Here is a 23,459-nt window from a genome sequence, read left to right as displayed (position 1 = left end):
ACCATCAGAGCCCCCGTGAGTGTACAGTATTAATTATTGAAATGCCTTGACTTGTTCTACTCCTTCACACTGTTTTGAGTCCACTTCACTGCTGCCCATGACATATTGAAAGGACTTGTAATTTCCATGGCTGGACTCTGGAACCTCATTCGGTTTCTTACTTCTAAAACGTTGAACAAAATTGTTCTTTTCTGACAAAATTATTATGGTCAGACTTAGAGACCAAGGTTTCGTTCATGTGGTTCAGTATCATAATAGATAAGTTATCGAGCTTTCACCTATTTATTTCAAGTTTGAAACTTTCATCTCCTAATTAAAATTATTATAATAGTTTGAAACTCTTTCTACTCTTTAATAATAAATTAAAAAGAAAACTCAGAGAATAATATAACTACATAACAACTTTGATGTACCGTATAATATGTACTAATCATTGGTAATTGAAACGATAGCAGTGAATTATCCTGATAGATATAACTTTTTTCTTCAACTTACAATATTTTTGTTTCAAATCAACTCTCTTCCTCTTTATTGGAGTTTAGATTTTAGAATGGTAATATTATTTGCCCCAAAAAAAAAAAAAAATGTATAACCGAAACTTTTATTTTCAAAGTCATGGATCATTCTTGTTAATGATTTGACCAAGCTAGAAATCATCATATGACTATATGATTGATAGTGTAATCATTCAGCATTTCATAAGGTTTGATTTTTACTTGGTTGATTTTGTAAGGAGATATCTTTTAAGAGAGAATTAAAAGAAACTACATTGCAATGTATAAAACATGCTTAGAAAAAGACATTAAATATAAAACTAATTTATGTTGATGTCTTATGTGCCACCTTAGCAAATTCAGCACGAGTACATTATCACGATGGCAGCTTATGTCAATAATACAACAATATATGTTATTTTCTCTTTACGTATTTTTATTATCATTATCTTATCACTTAACAATGTACTCTTGCCATACAAGTCTTTCTTCAATTTAAATAACTGACCCATGATGGTTTAAATCATAGATCACACATGTGATAGACATGTATGGATCCACAACTGACAAGTACTCCAGTGACATTAAAGCCTATACATGTCACTCAATTAAGGACAAAGCTTCCAATTTCTTCAGATGTCATACGATGTCGTATTTCAAGGGAATGAAAGTATTGTGACGAGGATTGCTGGGTTTCAGTAGGAAAAAAAAATTGATGGTTTTGAGTTTGATAGATGCACATTTATTAGTATTGTGAGAAAACAACTGTTTTGATAGTTTAGATTGCATAGTGAAACCTTGGAACAACCGTAGATCCTTAAGACCGACCATGGTTCGGCAGCTTAAGACCGACCATGGCTCGGGAAGCTTAAGGATCGATAATGTTCGATTTACTGGTTGAGATAGCCATACCAGTAGAGAAAATTCACACTGAAGACAGACATGCTGTTAACGTTCATTCCATTTTATATCAATCAGGACGCAACCACGGTTGCAAATATGCATGTAATAAGCTAAACCACTTATTGATACATCAACCTCAAATCCCAAATGTATAGTTCCCTCAAAACATTGGAGTAAAAAAAAAGGAAGTTCCAACTACAACAATTTAACGATATGACACCTCTTTCAAGCTTTAACCGAAAACTTTTACCAACAATTTCATTTTCTTACCACAAAATTCTAGAGTACCTGTTGGCCGACCGGAGAAGTTAAACACCAAACATTAAATCCATGACTTTGGAGACCAATGACTTTGTTGGGGAAGCAATTGCACCTCCAGATTTCTGCGCACTGGTATTATTGTTTAGCAGATAGTAAGGACGGGAGGGAGCTCTTGAAGCATTCAGCTCTGCGTGTTTCATTGATGGCTGAGGGGGAAATGTCATGAAACCCTGATTGGTGACCCTTTCATTTAATGCATGGCGTTGCATTGGATCCAACGGCTTCACACCTATAATTAGTGCCCCATTAATTTGCGTCCCATTCTTGCTGAGAGCCTTCTGAGCATCAGAGTAACTCTGCACCACCAGAAATGTGAATAGTTAACAAATTTCAATAGCAGCTGCATTCATCTACGATACTTAGCCAAACTGAGCAAACGGAGAGCAAAAAGAGGGAATAACGGTAAGTCTTTGGCAACCAAAACACACATCGACAAACATGCTCTACATCAACTTTCCCTTACACATGCATAAGCCAATAGCAGAAGCAAATAATTATTATGTGCATAAGTATTTCTGAATAATCCTAATTAATACTATGCCTTTGTGAGGCTCTATGTCTGCAACCAAGGCCAAACAAGCAATCTTACATTTGACGTCCATGGCAGCATCCAGCCAAGAATAAAACCCAACTTTTTAGCAAAAATGATGTACGGTATCATTATTATATTTGACAGATAAAAATTCATATAATTTTACAAGTAAAACATCTTTTATAACATACAACAAAAATTCATAGAAACACTACCCAGCTATTTCCAGCTGCATGAATTTTTTTTTTCCTATATCAAAGTCTTGGTTACTTTTACTCCCAATTTCGAGTGCATGTCATATGATGAGCCTGACAGACGAACTGTCCAATTGGTGAAGTCATGGAAACACTACAAGTTCAGAAAGGCAACGGAATGACAAGAAAATAAATTCTTGGTATAAGAAATTCGAGTCACCAAACTTAAATTAATGTAGGAAAAAGAACCTGGTATAAAATGTGCATCCAGTTGGCATCTCTTGGACCGGGAACATGTTTCAAAATCACACCACATTTTTCAAACTCTCGTAAGACTAAATTTGTATCAGCTGGAGAAAATCTGGAAGAACAAAAAGAGAACACTATCAGAAGCCTAAATCAGAATAGCGAGTAAAAACTACATTGCCAAATTATAAACATAACTTCAGAGGTTGAAGGCTTGAAGACTAAGTAAGACTAAATAAGCTTCAATCAGTAGAACGTCTGTCCTAAAAGGTTGGAAAGAGCCATGTGATATTAAAACAAGACAATAAAGTGTTCTAAGAGTTCCCAGCATATTTCTGTAGAGTTCACAACAAAACAATTCCATAGTCCTTCAAACTGCGAACTAGAAGCTCAGTGTAGCAATTCCAATAGATTAGTTCTATGATCTCTTTTGAACAGTCACGGATAAAAAATATCAAACACCATCACATCCCATAATTTGCACTGTTTTATACTGTTACCTTGTTAACCTTTTTCCTAGTCTCCTTGTGGGACGTTAGTTCTACAAATAATAGAGCACGCTACTTATTAAGATTTGTCTTACTTCTAACAGTTGATTACTGAACAAGATCCTCACTTTTTAATGTGCATAGTCAATAAATTCTAAGTGATTAAGTAGCGAAGAGGAGCATAGACTTGGGAGAGGGTATGTGGTTTGGGAACAATTAAGAGCAAATTGACACATAACTTGCTCACCCATAAGCAGCTAAAAGGACATTTGTCAATGCAGAATACTTCATCATGACAAATATCTGAAATTTCTCATAGTAATTCAAAATTTTAATAACATTTGGCCAGGAGTACTTCCAAATGATCACTGACCACTTCAAGTTTAAAATGTATTGCAGTGGGGTATATGTTTCATGCATATCTGAAACCTCCAACAGCTGAAAAATAAAGAGATGTTTATTAAAAGAAAACTCTTTTCTTGGCACAACAGCCACATGGATTAAGCCATGAGCTTTGGCCCTTTTCTATTTTCCTTCTCAAGTCATAATGGCAACACCTAAAGTCAATAATATGACGATACAGAACCAAATGGCATAAACAGGAGTAACAAGCACACCGGTAATCAATAAACCTACAGTACACATACATTAGTAATTATGCAATATTGAAACCATCACGCATGGCATTTTTGTAAGAATTCCTCAATAACTTTTCTGCATCACTTTTAGGCAAAATTAGGCATCTTATTTAGTAATATGCATGTCAGCACACAATATCAGCTAATTAGATACTGTGGCTAATGTAATTTTCACATGCAGACTATTCCCAAGAACAGATGCAAAGGTAAGGTTAAAGAATTACCCATAAACAGTAACCCATTCTTCTTCATTGAGGTTTGCTGTAGGCAATGTATTCCTTTGCATCTCTGGCCTTGCAACTTCCCTTGGAGGTGGAAGAGTGATCAGAGCAAGAGGCTGAACAACACCCTCAACTGGTGAACTCTTTCCCTTCTCTTCTTGCTCACCACCACTCTTTGAGGGTGACCACCAACTCATACTTGCTGAAACTTGTTGGGCATGGTGTCCATTTGATAGAGCATACGAAGTGCTTGCCTCTGATTTTCCCTTCACCGGAGTCGAGGAATCACGCCCAAAACTGTGAACCGGGGTTCTAGGATCCGACTTGATTTCGGGGGATACTGGGTAATCTGGAATTCCAGATTCAGGGGAGAAGTCCGAGCGGTCTTCCAACGTGTAAAGCGGAGGTGGTGGAAGGTCCGATCCCCCACCGCTCTCGCGCCATAGAGCAGAGACTGCAGCTGCCTGGCCTGGAGTAGAAAATTTTCCTCTCCGGGACGATACGGGTGAAGCTAAATCTTGGAAAAACAATGACTGCCTACCAGATTTGGGAGTTCTATGTACTGTGGTGCTCATCCTATGATATCTTTACAAACCAATTCCTCTGAAAAATGGACAAGAAATTCCCAATTATTATTTGTTTTCCCTTTGTGCAATTGTCAGCACGCAAAGGACAACATAAGACAAATATCAAAGACCAAAATTTTAACAGAAAATGAAAAAGGGGGAAATGTTTTATTTACTTAATTGAAACCAACCTAGCTCTAAATTCCTCAAAATCGATCGTAAATTCCGAAAAACTGGATTAGGGTTTCTACCTTTGGTTGCTGCGAAGCCAGGGAGATTAATTTAATCGCCCAATATAAAATGAGATCGACGAAGCAAACGGCACGAATGAATGTGCAGTAATCTAAGTCAAGAGCTGAGAGAGTACCAGGGAATTGGGGGAAAGAGGCGCCTGAGATCTCCGATTAGGGATTTGAAGTAGGAGGGTGTTTTATTGAATTTCTTTCCCAAATACTGAAGAGCGAGAGTGTTCGAGAATGCAGAGCTGCTCGTCGAATAGAAAGCCAATCTTGAAACCCTAAACCCTCGCCATCCCGAAATTCAAATTTGTGCTCTTTTGACAATAGTTGCACTTTTTCCAAATGACCATTCTATCCTCGTCCCGCTCCGCAAATTTCAGCTCTCATTTGATTTTCCAAGTTTTCCGTTAGAGCAATTCCACCATCGGTGGAGGATAAACACAATAAAATTGCTCTTATTTTTTAAGGAAAACTAATGAAAATGGTTTGAAAACTTTGAGTTTTAATGATAAGGATAAAATAAAAAGTAAAGTGAATAGTACCATGATTGACTTTTTAGTGTAAAAATGTGGTTTTTCGTTAAAGTGAACAGTACCGGGTGCTTTTCGTTAAAATTCCCTTTTATTCTAAATAGTAATTGTATTTGTGAAAGTTTACTAGTTTGGAAGGAGGACGATTACTATTCACAAACATTTTTTTTTATTTTTTAATGTTTTCTTCGTCTTATCCTCACATATCATTATCGCTGTAAATTTTTGGATAATTTTAAACGTTTAATTTGCAAGTATGTTCAACTATGTAAGATTTTAAAGTGTGAACTTTCTATTTTTTTTTTATTTTTTAAATAATTTTTTTTAGAGTTCTTTTTTTTTTTGGTCAAATTTTTTTAGAGTTGGATTAATCCTAGCCGTTTAATTGAAAAAAAAAATTTCAAATCCAAAGCCCACAAAGAATCACGTGAGTGGGAAATGGGAGAGCTAATGAATAAAGACAAATTCAAGCATCACGTGGACGGACCCCCTGTCTGTTAGGCTTCAAGTAGGGCGCAAGCCCTTGCAATTGTTGAAGGGGCAGCTGCCTTCAAGTCAACCCAATTGCCTCCCATTTTGTGGATTGCTAGAAGAGATTTTGAGGGTGAAGGAACTCAACCCAATTGCAACCCTTGCGATTAGGTGGCTGGTGGATATGCTCTTACAGCAATAATTGCCCAGGCTATTAGGCAATTGGCCATTAATGTCATTGTGAATAGTAATTTCTTAAGAGCATCCTCATAAATGAATGGCTTGGACAATCAGCATTAAAAAAATATTTTTAAATTTTTTGAAAAAGAATAAATATTATTTAGTTATTAAAATACTTCATTTTTCTAGGGTATCTCTAGAAACCTCCACCAACCTTTCTTCCTTTCTCACTCATCTCTGCTTCTCTATCTTCCAACTCCTCAAGACCCTCTCGCAACCACCTGATTGAAGATCTCCTATATGTTTTCCATCTTCCACCCCACACACAATCTAAGAGTACATTTTTCTAACCATTTCCAGCAATACCAAATTGAAGATCTCCACTCCAAGCATTGGCTTCGGCTCCAAACATCATCGATCTCTGTTTTCGAGAAATTTGCTCCAGTAATCGCCTTAGGATTTTGACCACACCGATGAGAAGAAGAATGTTGCCTTGAATCACATAGGGTGGGAGTTGAGCAAGCCGAGAAGAAGCACAAACGAAGCTTGGTTTTGGACATAGGGCAAACATTAGCCAGACATCATATTGCCTCAAGTAGACAAGGTAGCCCGAGCGTTTGGTCTGTGAGTGTTACCCATTGAATGGCCCCATTGATTTGGATAGGTTAGATATGTTTTTCTTGGGTTTGGGGCTGAATCACCTGCTTGCTAGGGCAATTGGATGGGGTGGCAATGCTCTTATATGAAGAAATGAGGGATGAGAAATAATTTATATGAGATAAAAAAATCTTCTCTATCTTAATGGAAACTTGCTTTGTCATTTTTTTAACAAACGATATTATCTACACTAAGGGGGGTCTATTTAGCCTCGCATTGGGCTAGCAATAATGTAGTTCAAATTCGCGTTTGGCGAGAATCGAACCTAAGACCTCTCACTTACAAGTGAAGAGGAATACTACTAGACTATAGTACTAAGTGGAAAATTTTAATTAGTTAGTTATTAGTAAACACATGAATATGAATACCACACGTTCGTTGTAAGTAAATATAGCCCAAAATTATAAATAAATAGGGGCGTTAACGGGGTGTTTGTTTACCCTCATTAGCCTTTACTAGATTGGATTGGATTAAGTATTAATGTAGTCTTGTGTTTGGTGGCTTGCGGGACTAACATTAATGGCACTAGGAGGGACTCGCTTTCACAAACGGCTTCACTAGCCGGTCTTAGTGAGAGACCCTGAAACCCACGGGACTAGCTAAGACATGCCTTTATCTTATCTCGCCTTCGTCCACTCTCTCATGCATCTTATATCGCTTTCGTCTGCTTCGCTGCCATGGGCTTCAATGAAAGCTGAAACTTGGAAGGCCTATCTTATCTCCAAAGTTCGTCTCTTTCTTCTGCGGCGATCGAATGCTAAAGGTAGAAACATGGTGTTCTATGTCAAAGCTCAACCGCTTATTGATGATTTCACCATTTTTATAGGCTCGACAAGTTCAAGAATGAGGAGCTCATCAAATATGGCTTCCCAGAAGACATTTGATAACTCCCTCCCCCATCTTTGTCTCCAATTTTCAAATTCTCAAATTTAATTCGCAATTTATCCCAAATTTTCATTAGGAAAATAGAAAATTTGCATTTGCATTTCTTGTCAAGTTTTAGAATTTTTTGGTCAAGCATCAAGAGTGACTAGAATTTAAGGATTAGATTAGGGAGAAAATTGCAATTTTCTCACAATTGAATAAGCAATTTGTTGTTGCTGCTTGTAATTTCCAGCGAACAAGAAGAAGAAGGGAGAGTCCCTGTTTGGACACAAATGATTGGTTTTTGATGATTTTTGAATTGGGTTTTTTGAAATTTAGCATTTTAGTGCGTATACTAAGTTAATTTTGGTTGAAAATTTGAGTTGTTTATGCTAATTTGGTATCGAATTTGTGAATTGCATGTTGAAAATTTTATTATCCTACTTCTTAGTCAGACACTGCACCAAATACTTCATTAAGTCAGTCCAACTTAGTCTATTCTAAGTCAGTCCAGATTAGTCCCTGAAGCTAGTCTAGTCCAAGATAGTCTGGTGTAACAAACACACCCTAAAACGTATTACACTATAACAATTATTTTAAAAACATACGATATCCAACAATAATGTACACAAAGGGAGGGCATGGTTTGAACTGGACACAATGGGTTAAAGAGGAGAGACTTGCTATAGAGAACGCGGTCAAAGACAGAGAGGTTATTTTCATAATCTTTTCAATGAAGGACATGAAATGAGTACTTCTTTAGGGGAGTTGAGTAACTCAGAAGAGTGTAGAAACTACTCATTTTACCACCAAATCAGGAAGGAATAAGTGGTTGTAGCTTTGAAAAGATGAAGCATAAAAAAGAAGTGGGCCCAGATGACATACCAATCAAAATGTGGAAAGTCTTGGGAGAGACAGGTATAGTATGGCTCACAGACATTTTCAATAGGATTTTGAAAGCGAAGAAGATGCCAAATGAGTGGCGAAAGAGCACTTTGGTGTCTATCTACAAGAATAAGGGCGACGTACAAAATTGCATGAACTATAGAAGTATTAAGCTAATGAGTCATACAATGAAGCTATGGGAGAGAGTCATTGAGCATAGATTGAGGCAAGAGACATGGGTTTCAAACAACCAATTTGGGTTCATGCTAGGGCACTCAACCATGAAGGCAATCTATCTCCTACGAAGATTGATGGAAAGATTTAGAGATAGGAAAAATGATTTACACATGGTCTTTATAGATTTGGAAAAAGCATATGGATAAGGTCCTAAGAGACATTCTTTGGAGGATTTTAAAGAAGAAAGGAGTACGAGTAGCATATATCCAAGCTATAAAGGATATGTATAATGGAACAAATACTACCATAAGAACTCATGAAGGATAAACCAAAAGCTTCCCCATAACTGTTGGGTTACATCAAGGCTCATCCTTAAGTCCTTACCTTTTTGCATTGGTAATGGATGAGTTAACGAAACATATTCAAGATGATATTCCTTGGTGTATGCTTTTCGCAGATGATATAGTGTTGATAGATGAAACTCAGGAATGGGTAAATGCGAAGCTTAACCTTTGGAGAGAAGTGTTGGAATCTAAAGGTCTTCGCCTAAGCCGATCAAAGACAAAATATATGGAGTGCAAGTTCAGTGCAAATGGAGGCCAAAATAAGTTAGGGGTAAGGATCAAAGATCAGGAAGTACCAAAGAGTGACCACTTTTACTACCTATGATCTATCTTGCAAAAGAATGGAGAATTAGATGGTGACCTCAACCATAGAATACAAGTTGGATGGATGAAGTGGATGAGTGCATCCAGCATATTGTATGACCGCCGTATGCCATTAAAGCTTAAGGGAAAATTTTATAGGACGGCAATAAGGCCAGCAATGCTGTATGGCATAGAATGTTGGGCGGTGAAACATCAACACGTACATAAAATGGGTGTAGCAGAGATGAGGATGCTTCGTTGGATGTGTGGGCACACAAGAAAGGATAAGATTAGGAATGAGGATATCCGAGGTAAAGTAAGAGTAGCCGAAATTGAAGGAAATATGAGAGAAAATCGGTTACGGTGGTTTGGACATGTGCAAAGAAGGCCAACTGACGCGCCGGTTAGAAGATGTGACTACGGGACAGAGGTCGAGGGTCGAAGGGGTAGAGGAAGACATAGGAAAACTTTGGAAGAGACTCTAAGAAAAGACTTAGAGTACTTGGATCTAACGGAGGACATGACACAGAACCGAGCGCAATGGCGTTCTAGGATTCATATAACCGACCCCACTTAGTAGAAAATGACTTTGTTGTTGTTGTTGTTGTTGAAGTATCCCTTTGATTAAACTGACACATGGTGTTCTGCCTCATGTTTTGAGCACATTGAAAAATCTTTCATTAAAGATGAAGACTTTAACAAGCAAGATAATCTACCACTTACCACAATATAATAATTTGACTTGGTTCGGTTTTGGTAATTTCTTAAGAAAAAAAGGAACTAAACCCAATCAATGTTGGACAATGGAGTTAGGTTTGGTTTGGGTGGTTTAAGCTTAACAGATTTTCTCTGCGGCATATATGGGTTATGCGCGTCGATTGGGCAAGACCCGACAACAATTAAATCCAAGCCTTCCAATTTTATAACTTAAAACATGAGGATATGATGAGTCTTAGATGAGATACAGTAAATTTAAAAAGAGTCCAATGTGTAACACCTGACCACGATTTCCCTTTCCTTCCATCCCCCTACCTTCCACCTCAGCTTCTCCATTGTCGTTATCTGCACCGAAGTTAACCTTTGCAACCTGAAGCTTCTCATTGACCTTAAAAACTGCCTCAACTACATTGTTATTAAGGTCTTATACGGCGATCGTCGTATTGAACATGCAATTGTCCAACTTCAAATTACGCCATATCTGGAAGCCGTTAGGGATGAAGTTCGGAGGCAAGGCCCTAAGCTAGGTCGTCGACTCCTTGAAAGCTAGTAAAGAGGGATGCACGTACCTTACAAAATTTGGTTTAGAAATTTGGTCTCTGCATTACCCTATTCATATTTGTGGGTTATACTCTAGTGTATACTCTTTGCTACAATGATTGCCATTTTTTTTTTTGAACAAACCATATTATCTATACTAAGGGGGAAGGGGTGGGCTTAACCTCACAATTGGCTAACAATAATGTGGTTCATTTTTCCTTTGGCGAGAATCGAACATAAGACCTCGCATTTACAAGTGAAGAGTAATACTTTGTTTTCATTTAAAATTTTTTGGGATTTAACTTGTTGGGTCATGCGCAACCCATGTGTAGAGCCCGAATGCTTAACAGACAAAATCTTTGGGCCTAAACCCAATTATTTTCTCTTTTTAATTTTTTAATTTTTCTTCTACAATCAAATCCTCCTAAAATCCGACATACCATTAAACTTACAAATCAAAGATATTCAATATTCCATCAATCTTCAAATTTAATATTCTAAGTTTACCTAGTTATTTGTCAATAAAAAACTAAACATGTAAAATAAATTCATTTAAATACGAATGTTCAAGTAGTCGGTTCAATTCCGTTTGGTTCAATTTATAGAATCCTAAAAGGCTAAAAACTTTACCAAACCATTTTATTATGCTTGGATTTGGTTTCAAGACTGTTTCAATTCTTGTAATCTTATTTGTTGTATTTGAAATAAAATTTTGAATTCTTGTTAGTGTAACAAAAAATAAGGCCTAACATATGGCACACTATGATTTAAAGGAACTTTTGACGGGAAGTTTCAAAATGTTAATATTGAAAACACATGTATCAGCATGACTAAACGAATACGAATTTAGTATGTTAGTTCTAATAACAAAAAATGTAGTGTCCATGTGTTAATACATGAATGGTCCATCTGTTTAGGAATATAATTAGTTGTAAAGTGGTGTGCCACATAAGGAAAGTTAGTTAGGCTTGGCCTATAAATTCTATTGTACTGGTTTACTTTTCCTTTAATGAAAATCACTTCATATTCCTTTCTCTCTCTCTCTCTCTTTGAGTTCTTACTTTCTCTCTATCTCATTGCCTTTAAGAGTGTTTTACTACTGTTAAGATGGTATCGAGCCAAGGTTCTGCTGTAAATGGGAGAATTTTTACGGTGGAGCTCAGTGGTTTACGTTATGTTTCTAGCGATTCTTCTAGCTAAATCTTCTGTTTCCCCTATTCTGATTACGATGGTTGCTTATGGTGCAAAGGTGGAATTAGGTGAAATCTCAGGGTCAATGTTTGAATTTTTGCAACACATTATTCTTTCTTGAAGCTTTTCTCTGTTTCTTGAGTATCAAGATTGTCAATTTTTCTTGATCATGTGGTAAAGATAGTGTAATTTCTTGATTGAATATTGAAAAGTATATCAAGGCCAATGCCAGATTTGTTGTTCTTGACTATGAACAGGTTCTGAATTGTGAAGAGCCAATGCTATCAATTCAATTTGTGATTGATTGAATCCAAAGGCTGAAGCCAATGATTCTTGTATTTGATTTCAATTTTGGAAAATTTACACAATTATAGTTGGTTTAAAGATTGAAGAGTTACTGGGAATGTTAACCATAAAACTTAGTGATCATAATTACACTAAGTGGGCATTTCAATTCAAGTCTGTGTTGAAAGGTTACAAGATTTTTGGTCACTTTGATGGGTCTGATGTATGTTCTCCTAAATTTATGGTGAATACTGAAACTAGGGTCACTAAAGAAGTCACATGGACTTATCAAGAATGGGAGTCCACTGATTTGGCACTGTTAAGTCGTTTAATTGTAGATCTTTCTGATGATGCTATAGAACATGTAATTGGTTGTAAAACAGCAGAAGATGTATGACCTAATCTTGAAGAAAGATATGCATCTGTGCCTAAAATTGGAGTGAATCATTTAAAGATTGAGTCACATACAATTAAAAAAAATGGAGATTTAATGGATAAGTATTTGTTGAAGCTTAAGTCCATTAGAGACCAGTTAACAACAACAGGGCAATTCATTTATGACAATGATGTGATACTTGCAACTCTTGCTGTATTACCAAAAGAATATGCTACAATTAGGACTGTAATTCTTGCAAACGAAACTACTGTCATTATGAAAGAATTCAGGGCTTTGCTTCTTGGTGCTAAAAGAGAGAATGCGACAACTATTAATTCTCTTGCTCATAATATGTTAGCTTTATACATGAATGGAAGTTCACACATGGCAGGAAGTTCGCATTTTAGTGGTGGAACGTCTAGCTCAAATTCTTCTGATATTGAATCAAGTACTTAAGGTTATATTATTGCAGTTCATTTTGGTCATCAGTCATAAGAATTTTTTGGTTCTCAGCAAGCTGGATCTTATGGACCACAGTCACTCAATTAGTTTGGATATCAGTCCACTAATTTATCTGTATACTTTCCTATAGGTTCACAGAATCAAGTAGCTTTCTTTCCTGGTTATGGTACTGGTTTTCTAGGCAATATGAATCAATATTAGTCTATGAATGGTCCATCTCAGGGTCCTAGATCTTTTCAATTTTCTGGAGCTTCTTAGTTTTCTGGTGGTCAACAACAACAAGGGTCATTTTTTGGAGGACAACAGAGGAATTATGGCAATTATAAGTCAAACTATAAATGGCTTCAGGCAGAATAGTGGGTGGAATGGAAATACTAAAACTTGAACTCCTCAACAGCCTGAGTGTCAAATTTGCCAAAAAAAGGGTCACACTGCACCAAATTGTTTTTATAGGAATGGTAAACCTTTTGCAACTGGTTTCTCAACTGAGTGTCAGATTTGCAGCAATAAAGGACTCAGTGCACTTAAGTGCTACCGCAGAGGAAACTATTTTTATCATCGCAATGGTCCTTCAACTTCTCTTGCACCAATCTTTACTGCAACTCTACCAATGCCTCAGATTCCTCAAATGTCAAATGCTTCTGGTCCTTTTACAACACATTACTCATATCAAATTCATGGACCTTCAATGGATGTGAATAATCCAAATTCTTCTACAAATGATCAAGGTTCTTCTTTTATCAATGCTATTACTACACATAATTCTTCATTTGTTCCAAATACTCCAACATGGATATTAGACACTAGCACATCTTACCATATTACCTCTAATCTTGCAAGCTTGAGTAATACTATACCATTTAAAGGTGCAGAGACAATTAAAATTGGCAATGGTCAAGGTTTGCCAATACAAAACATTGGCTCTACAATGATTCAAACTTCATCCAGTTCTCTTGTGTTAAAACATATGCTACATGTTCCTTCCATTGCTGTTAACCTTATGTCTGTTACTCAACTGTGTAAAGACAATAAGTGTTGGTTTATTTGTGATGACATAATGTTTTTTGTGCAGGACAAGGTAACAAGGGAGATTTTGTGTAAAGGAAGGATTAAACCAAGAAAATTGTTTCAGATCCCCACATTAACGTTTCCTTCTGAATTAGCTTTTCTTAGACAACTTGTAAAGTCTTCAGTGTGGCATCACAGATTGGGACATCCAACCAATGAAGTTTTAACATTTATGCTAGCTAAATATCAAATTCTCATGTTATAGATGAAGTGCATAAAATGTATACTGCTTGTATTCATGGGGAAATAGCTAAGAAACCTTTTTATGTTGAGTCAAGTAGATGTATTCTTCCTTTTGATAGAATTCACACAGATGTATGGGGACCATCTCCTGTAAAATCTATTGAGGGATTTAGGTACTATGTTACATTTGTGGATGATTGTACAAGGTACATGTGGATATTCCCACTATTCAATAAATTTGAAGTCTTTTCTACATTAGTTCAAATTTACAAATTTGTTGAAGTTCAGTTTGGTATAAGTATTAAATCTTTGCAATCTGATTAAGGTGGAGAGTTCACTAGCAAGGTTTTTAAGGATTTCGTTGCTTCAAAAGGAATGACTCACAACATTTCATGTCCTTATACACCACAACAGAATGGTCTTGTTGAAAGAAAACATAGGCATATCATTAAGACTGTTATAACATTAATGGATGTTGCAGGCTTACCACAAGAATTTTGGTTTTATGCATATGCTGATGCTGTTTTTCTTATTAACAGGATGCCAAGTAGAGTCTTACAAATGAATTCTCCCTTTTGTGCTTTATATGATAAGTCACCACAGTTACAAGACTTAAAAATATTTGGCTCAACAGTTTACCCTTACTTAAGACACTACAATGATCGTAAACTTCAACCTAGGTCATCTGTGAGTATATTCTAGGGTTATGCATCATGCTATAAGGGAGTAATTGTTATAACTTGTAGTAAAAAAGATTAATTCTATCAAGACATGTTCTTCATGATGAATCAGTGTATCCTGCTAAGTGTATACAACTAGGTTCTGGAGAAATGATATCACAAAGGCCATCTATGTCACATCCCCCAATTGTTGTCAATTTGGTTCAACTTGGTACGCATAATACTTTACCTAATGAGGGTCAGTGCATGGAGTTTAGTTCTTCAGTGCAAGACTTACATGGCACATCTAGCTCAGGTATAACTCCAGCAAATTTACAACGGTTTGAACTATGGTTTCACAGGGGTATGAAACAACAAATTCTCATGTTTCCTTTTAAACACAAAATTATCCATCAAACTTGTTGCCTGTCCTTAATCTTGCACAACTTTAGGTACTTTTACCAATCTCTTATTCTGATAATAATCATTTTTCCAGATGCATCAAGAACAGTACCTAGTAGTAGTTCACATCCAATGCAAACAAGATTACCATCTAGTGCTATTGTAAGGAATGAACCACAAGGATTTATTGATGCAAACAAGATTACAAGAAGACATGTACATGAAGCAACCACAAGGATTTATTGATGCAATAAGTTCCAATTATGTCTGCAAGTTGGTCAAATCTTTTATGGTCTAAAATAAGCCCCAATGGCATGGAATTCCAAGTTCAATTGTGTCTTACCTTCATTGGGGTTCAAAGTTTCACAATCTGATACAAGTTTATTTGTCAAGCATGATGGAACAAACATTATCATTCTACTATTTTAGGTAGATGATATAATTTTGATAGGTTCAAATAGCTCAAAGATTCAGATGGTTTCGGAAATTCAAAAATTCAAAAATTCAAAAATTCGAAAATTCGAAAAGAAAAAAAATTTGAAAAAAAAATTTCGAGAAAAAAAAAACAAATTGCCTAGGCCTTCTCTTCTTTGGGCCTAACAACTTTCATAACAAATATATATAAAGAAAGAGTTTTGGGCTACCACTTAGAAAGGAAATTACTCATTCGTCAACTCCCTCGACCGAAGACTTAGGGGACTCCTACCATATGCTACTACACATTGATACTCAAAAGTCTCACGACCACTCAGTGACTTGGATTTTTCAAGTCTCCAAACAAGAAGTTTTCCTCAGTCGGGAAATTAAGGGAGCACTACCTCAACCTACATGCTTCACTCACAAAGCTTCAACATACAAGCTTCAACAAAAGGAAAAATTCAAAGAACTTAGTGAAGAAGGCCTTGGTGTATTTAACACAATAAGTTGAAATGAAGCAAAGCTTGTTTATTGATATCTCTGATAAGTTACAAATATGTACATATACATGAATCAAAATAAACAAACAAGATGGAACCTTCACAAAGGTTGCTCAGGAGAAGTCTCAGCAGTCGGCAAAACCCCAGAAAGATGAGGCACCAGAGGGTGATTATTCGAAGCCTCAGCACTAGACAAAACCTCAGAAGGAGGAGGCACCGAAGGTTGATCATTTTGAGCTTCATTACGCGGTACAGCCCCGGTAGACGAAGGCAATAAATGTCTTTGAAACAAACTTACAAACCTCTGATGATTAAATAAAATCTAACCATCAGATTCCTACAGCTGGTCGAGCTTCCTCTTCATGTTTGTAGCATAGTCATGTGCGAGCCTGTGCAACTGTTTATTCTCATGCTTGAGCCCCCTGATATCCTGTTTGAGACTTATTACTTTAGCCACCAATGATTCAACTTGGCGGGTTCGAGCAAATAGGCGTTGGGCCATATTAGACACAGAACCTGCACACTGAACATTGAGAGCCAGAGAATCCTTAACAGCCAACTCATCAGACCGTTTGGAAAGTAGTCTGTTATCTTTGGGAATGAGAAGGTTCCTGGCCACCACCGCAGCGGTCATATCATTCTTCAACACATAGTCCCCAACAGTAAGAGGACCAATATGGGATAAGAATGATGGGCGCCATATGTTGTCTTGAGAAGGCATGGCTGCCTCTTCACCAAAGTTTAAGTCAAAATGACGGTCGGATGGGCCAGACATTCTCAGAAATGATGAAAGAGAAATGAGGTGCAATAAATCTTTGAAGTAAGGGGAAAATTCCTACAAGCAATAACTCTCTGAATGTACTTCTTGCACATAATTGGTGCCCTTATAAAAGAAAAGACAACAGGGCCCTAGGTTCAAAAATCGAAGAGGCACCACTCTCCGGATTCCGAAGATGCACCATTTTCCACACGCAACATCAGCTCTTCGGGTACCACAGATAACTTTACCAATGCTCTGACAAAGTTTAGACACATAAATTTTGAAGGTCCAGCTACCCTACTATTACCCACAAGGGTAAAAGAACAACACCATTGCTTGATAACTAGAAACTCCCATTGTGTGTCAACTTCCGTGCTCCGTGGTAAGGCAGACTGGCAAAAATGCCCAACTTTTACTCACATTCGAGAAAACACTCCCAACAAGATTGCTTTCTCAAAAATCGAAGAGACACTGCTCTCCGAATCTCGAGAGCTAGACTCCTAACAGGATTACGTGCTCAAAAATCGAAGAGGCACCACCCTCCGAATCTCGGGAGCCAGACTCCCAACAGGATTTCTTTTTCAAAAATCGAAGAGACACTGCTCTTCGAATCTAAAGAGTCAGACTCCCAACAGGATTGCTTTCTCAAAAATCGAAGAGGCACCGTTTTCTGAATCGCGAGAGCCAAATCCCCGACAAGATTGCTTGTTCGAAAACTGAAGAGGCATCGCTCTCCGAACTTCGAGAGCCAAATTTCCTTGGATAAAGCTTGTCTGCAATCTTCACATGCAACATCAGCTTTCCAGATACCACATACCACTTTTTCAAAGTGCTCTGACAAAGTTAAAACACATGAAGGTTGCAGCTCCCACTACATTATTATGGCCAAGAAGGGTAAATGAATAACACTACTACTTGTTATTAGGGAGACTTCTATATATGTCGACCTTCATCCTCCACAGCCAGGCAGACCTGCAAATAAAAAAAAATGCTCAACTTTTCTTCATATCCGAGAGGGTACTCTCAGCAGAGTTTCTCGAAATATTCAGCTTCTTTTCCTCCCGATAATGCCTCTGCAAACAAGCTACACCAGAGCAAGAGTATCTCATATCATCAGGGTTAAAATCAAGAGTATCCCATATCATGCTTTTTCCCTGTCTTTTCCTTTGACCTTGTTCTTACCTGCAAGACAATGAGAAAGAGAGCAATCAGTCAGCACTTGGAATCAAGCTTCCAGTCAGGAACTCACTGCCTGGAGCCCCTTGCCTGATTACTTATCTGGCATTGCTCTCGAGTACTCATCTTCAACATCTTATGCTTCTAGAGAAGATACCACATCTGCCTGAGGAACAGATAGGGCAAGTGAGAATGATACAAGGAAGCATGTGGAGACAAACGTAACAGAACACGTGCCGATACATCCACTACTTTGTCAACAGCAAAAGTATCCCATATCATCAAGGTCGAATGTACTCTAGATTTGATGGACTTGTTTTGACCCTCAAATTCTTGAGTCGGCCTTATACTTTAGAGGAAACTAGAAAACCCTTCAGCCCAGTTCAAAAATAAGCCTGTGGAAAGTTACTTCTTCAAAAGCAAAAGTATCTCATATCATCCCTTCTCCATTTGCTTCTCCTTATCCTTGTTACTGTTTATGACACAAGGAGAAGGAGAACAATCAACCAGAAGCCGAAGTCGAACCTTCGATCCTGGTTACTTGCTTGGAAGTCTGATTGCTTACCTTGTCTGTTACCTCATTCGGCAAATCTCTTAGCTCGACGACTTGGGGGACTCCTACTATAGGGTTTGTATCGTACTTTACTAAGCCCGAAACTACAAGTAAGCTTCAAGTGAAATTGATACATTACCTTGTGCATCTTTATCGGTTAAAGATACCACCCCTGGATGGAAGAAAAGTACTTCCAGAGAAGATGTCACATCTACATATGAGACAGATAAGGCAAGTGAAAATGATACCACACTTCGGTACTTAGAAGTTTCGTGATTACTCAACGGCTTAGATCTTGCAAGTCCCCAACCGAGGAACTTCCCTCACTCGGGAACTTAGGGGAGCACTGTTTGTACCATACTTGACCAATCCTGAAACTACTGAGCACAGGTCAACGTTATACCGTCACGAACCCAGAAGAGTTTCCCTCCAACTAGGAGGCCAATCACAACGCGACACGTGTCGACGTTAGAAGCCAATCACAACACGATACGTGTCAATGTCAGAATGAAACTAGAAACTCTCTTCTATAAATAGAGATTATTCTCTCACAATATTTCCTAATGTCATTTGTACTAAATCATTCATTAGTACTCACTAAAGGAGAACTTGAACCTATGTACTTATGTAAACCCTTCACAATTAATGAGAACTCCGTGGACGTAGCCAATCTGGGTGAACCACGTACATCTTGTGTTTGCTTCCCTGTCTCTATCCATTTACATACTTATCCACACTAATGACCAGAGCAATCTAGCGAAGGTCATAAACTTAACACTTTCTGTTGTACCAAAGTCCTCACTGATTTTGTGCATCAACAAAAAGATATGGGGAAATTGACATATTTTCTTGGTTTGCAAATTATGTACAAGTCTGATGGCAGTTTATTTGTCAACCAATCTAAGTATGCAAAGGAGTTAATCAACAAAGCTGGCATAAGCTCTTATAAACCACATCCTACTCCATCCAAACCTCATACTCAATTGCTTGTGTCAGAAGGAATTCCAATGAAAGATCCTACTTTGTATAGAAGTCTAGTCGGAGCACTTCAATATCTTACCTTTAGAAGGCTAGACATTGCTCATTCAGTCAATGTGGTCTCTCAATATATGACCAACCAACTGATGCACATTTCTTTCTAGTCAAAAGGATCTTGAGATACCTGCAGAGGACTCATGAGTGTGGAATCACATACTCTCCTTCTTCTGATATCAATATTACAACTTTCTCTTATACTGATTGGGCAGCAGATATTAATACTAGATTGTCAATAACTGGCTACATTGTGTATATTGGAAATAATCCAATTTTGTGGCAATCCAAAAAGCAACCAACAATTTCAAGAAGCTCAATTGAAGCAAAATATAAAGCACTGGCACACTGTACTACTGATGTTTGTTGGATAAGGTCTATGTTGAAAGATTTGCATGAGTTTCTGTCAAATCCTCCTTCATTACATTGTGAAAATCTCTCAGTCTTGGCACTAAGTTCGAATCTAGTGTTTCATTCTAGGATTAAACACTTGGATACAGACTATCATTTTGTCAAAGAAAAAGTTCAAAAGAAAGACATCACAGTTCATTATATTCACACAGATTCGCAAGTTGCTAATGTTCTCACCAAGGGGTTGCACAGTCCTGTCTTCGTGAACCATTGCAGCATTCTGAGGCTGGGATATCCCAACTGAGATTGAGGAGGGAGTAATAATAGAAAATATAGTGTCCATGTGTCAATAGCTGAATGGTCTATCTGTTAAGGAATATAATTAGTTGTAAAGTGGTGTGCCACATAAGGAAAGTTAGTTAGGCTTGGTCTATGAATTTTGTTGTATTGGTTTACTTGCTTTAATGACAATCACTTCATATTCCTCTCTCTCTCTCTCTCCCTCCCTCCCTCCCTCCCTCCCCTGAGTTCTTACTTTCTCTCACTAAAACCTCCATCGTTTCGTCTTACAAGATTATCAAAGTTCATTGCCTTCAAGAGCTCTCTCTCTCTCTCCCTCTCTTCCTCCCTCCCTCCCTCCCTCCCTCCCCTGAGTTCTTACTTTCTCTCACTAAAACCTCCATTGTTTTGTCTTACAAGATTATCAAAATTCATTGCCTTCGAGAGTGTTTTACTACTGTTAATAAGTTCAACCAAAACCACTTTTAAATCTTGGCTTATCCTACACTCCTACATATTGTATTGAATAATGAAAATGAAAGCTTCTTTCTAATCTTTATCACACTGTCACGAAAGCCCAAAATGTGTACGACATTGCATGAACACCGAACACGGCATATTGTTTGCAGTTGCATCTACTACAAAACCCCAGCATTCCCTAATTAAAACAGAAAAAACTTAGTTGCTATGGAGACCCACATCTGCATTCTTTACAAATATCAACAATACTATACTGATAAAAATGAGATATTTAACCGCAGTATTTCATTAATCTTACATTTAAATTTGGCACGAATCTTACTGTATTTATTTGATATATATAAATATTTTCTCGTCGCACAACCTTATAACATAATATGTCAAATTATAAACTTTGATAGACGAAAACTATCAAAATGGGGCCGACACAGGTCCTGTAATAAGTTGCGTTTCTTGATCGGGCGTTTCAACAATGGCCGTAGAGCACAAGCATTGGCAAGGCCTTTCTAAAATTTGAGCCTCCTCCTTCCAGTCCAGAAGCTTAGTCTGCAGTTGTAGTTGCTCACCATCAATCATATGCTTCATCTCTTTCGCTGATCCAACCGGCCTCAATCCCTATATGCATATGCATAAGCCATTTAATTTGGAAGCATGTAACTATGGTATCAATTAGGGAGTTGTTATTGGCACTTTAAAAATCTGATTGTGCACTCCTCACAAATATAACTTTCTTTCTAAACATAGATTATAAAACCGAACCTCAATGAATAGAGCTGTGGCTTCAGTTGGTTCCATTTTCTGAACTACATCAGCAGCAATTTCCTGCAAATATGATGAGAAACATTTAGAAGAGTACAAAAAGTCCAAATTAAAAACAAGAAGCTTAACTCGTGATGCAAGGAGCTTATAGTTCAGTTAACTAGGAACATTCTCTCTTGCTGCACTTAAGGTCCCGAGTTCGATTCTCCCATGCTCTAACATCACTTAATAAAAAAAAAGACGAAATTGTGGTGAATTATATAAGAAAATTTCATTTTTAAAAATTACCCACCCTAGCACGGTTGAGTTGCCCTTCACTCAAGGTTCTAGGCTCTGTCTCAATTGAACGGCAAACTTTAGCCATGAAATGAACAGAAGATTAAATAATCTCTCAAGCAATCCGATTGGAGGGTAGCAAATGAAGCCCATGCATACCAATCACCACCAAATCTAGTACTGTTACAGTGTTACTATCACTGTTTAGTCTTGTATATAGTGAGACATATACATATACATATACATATATATATATATATATATGTATATATTAGGACGTTATTGCCTATATTTTTGGCTAAGTCACGGATTCTATATATAGTGACTGGTATGGAAACTAAGGTTATAAAGCAAAGTGAAAAAACGCACAGATCCCGTGCTTCTGTGAAATTGTTTATGAGTTGACATTATTGGTGGTCGAGGGTACGTACGTAGGAGTTTGTTATGAGCTGTAAGAGGTGAGCAACTGCATGAATGGTTATTCGATTTGATTTGATATCGATGGATTGCTGAAAAAGGTTTTTTGTAATGTTCAATATTATTGACCAACTATATGATCAACAAGGTGAAAAGCTCTAGCATCTAACTAACAATTTGATTGATGTGAACTATGCATTGTTAGATTCACTAATTAATTGTCCATGACTCCGTAATCGTCACACACATGATGGTAATAGGTTGTGAAACCAAAATGCTCGTGTTCATGATTTTACAAGCATGTACGATCAGAAGTTACAAATCTTGGAATTACCGCGTATAAGAATATTATGATTTCTAGCTTTTCTTCAAAATCTTGGAATTATCTACTTCATTTCATGTCCAGTTTTCGTCTATCAGCACGAGTTATGATGTGTTTAGTTGCTTACACCGACGTGTGCACTATCTAACCATTGGTTCTTATGACAAAAACTGTAGCATTCCGTCGGAGATACACCGGTGATTCTATACAGCAGGGTGGCTGCAGGTTTAAAATTATGTTTATTACCACTTTGAGACCTAAGGGCGATGAAAGACAAATAAAAAAAAGTAAAACTAATCAAAAGGGCTTGAAAACTTTTTAACAATAATGACAAAATAAAGGGTAAAGTGAATAGTACCATGATTGACTTTTTAGTGTAAAAATGTAGTTTTTCGTTAAAGTGAACAGTATTTGAAGCTTTTCGTTAAAGTTCTCAAAAATAAACATATGGGAGTTATACCAAAAACATCTTCATCAGATTGAGTTCACATCTTATTGTGTACTTTTTATAAGATCTTTCTATTCTTTAAGTCATTAATATCATTTTGTAGCTCCCTTGGTTAAGTTTAGTATCACTTCATGCTTGTGACTCAATTAGTTAAAAACATTCTTTTGTGCATCTATCCAAGGTCAAAATTTGAATCTATTCTCTCTTAATATCGCTTGTATAAAAAGAAAATAATAAACAGGCCAAAATTAATGACATGCTCATAGGCTTAATACGAATGACTTGGTTGATGCTATGGGAATGGATCGAGCCTGATAAAATTGGTCTTCCACCATAAAATCAATTGACAATATGAAAAGTAGCTAATTTTCTTATAAGCTCATGCAAAATCCCTTCTCTCATCTATGTGGGACTCATTCTCAACACGCCCCCTCACGTGGGGTGAATTTTCAAGCCTAACATGTGGACTACACAACGGAGTGACGCAAAGTGCGTGTGGTCGTTTTGGCTCACACGTGAGACAACCTACTTTGATACCATGAAAAAAGTTGAG

The 23,459-nt window shown here is 37.2% G+C and overlaps 2 protein-coding genes across 3 annotated transcripts; both read right to left on the bottom strand.

The window, feature by feature from the left end:
• Positions 1-1,437: 1,437 nt before the first annotated feature.
• Positions 1,438-5,304, bottom strand: LOC103443831 (nuclear pore complex protein NUP35). 2 transcript variants are annotated; one of them, XM_008382728.4, is made up of 4 exons: positions 4,971-5,304; positions 4,041-4,640; positions 2,694-2,805; positions 1,438-2,014 (listed from the first exon to the last, which is right to left on the bottom strand). In XM_008382728.4, exons 2-4 carry the CDS (start codon positions 4,610-4,612, stop codon positions 1,706-1,708), a joined length of 993 nt encoding a protein of 330 aa, XP_008380950.1. In that variant the 5' UTR covers positions 4,613-4,640; positions 4,971-5,304; the 3' UTR covers positions 1,438-1,705. The 2 variants fall into 2 exon arrangements, with proteins under 2 accessions (XP_008380950.1, XP_008380949.1); XM_008382727.4 differs by having other exon boundaries at positions 4,855-5,138.
• Positions 5,305-20,989: 15,685 nt separating this feature from the next.
• LOC103443826 (uncharacterized) lies at positions 20,990-22,007 on the bottom strand. Its single transcript, XM_008382721.4, has 3 exons — positions 21,736-22,007; positions 21,444-21,506; positions 20,990-21,299 (listed from the first exon to the last, which is right to left on the bottom strand). Exons 1-3 carry the CDS (start codon positions 21,805-21,807, stop codon positions 21,096-21,098), a joined length of 339 nt encoding a protein of 112 aa, XP_008380943.1. The 5' UTR covers positions 21,808-22,007; the 3' UTR covers positions 20,990-21,095.
• Positions 22,008-23,459: the final 1,452 nt, after the last annotated feature.

Source organism: Malus domestica, chromosome 09 (genome assembly GCF_042453785.1).
Source record: "Malus domestica chromosome 09, GDT2T_hap1".
Taxonomy (NCBI): Eukaryota; Viridiplantae; Streptophyta; class Magnoliopsida; order Rosales; family Rosaceae; genus Malus; species Malus domestica.
This window is presented reverse-complemented; position numbering and strand designations above follow the sequence as displayed.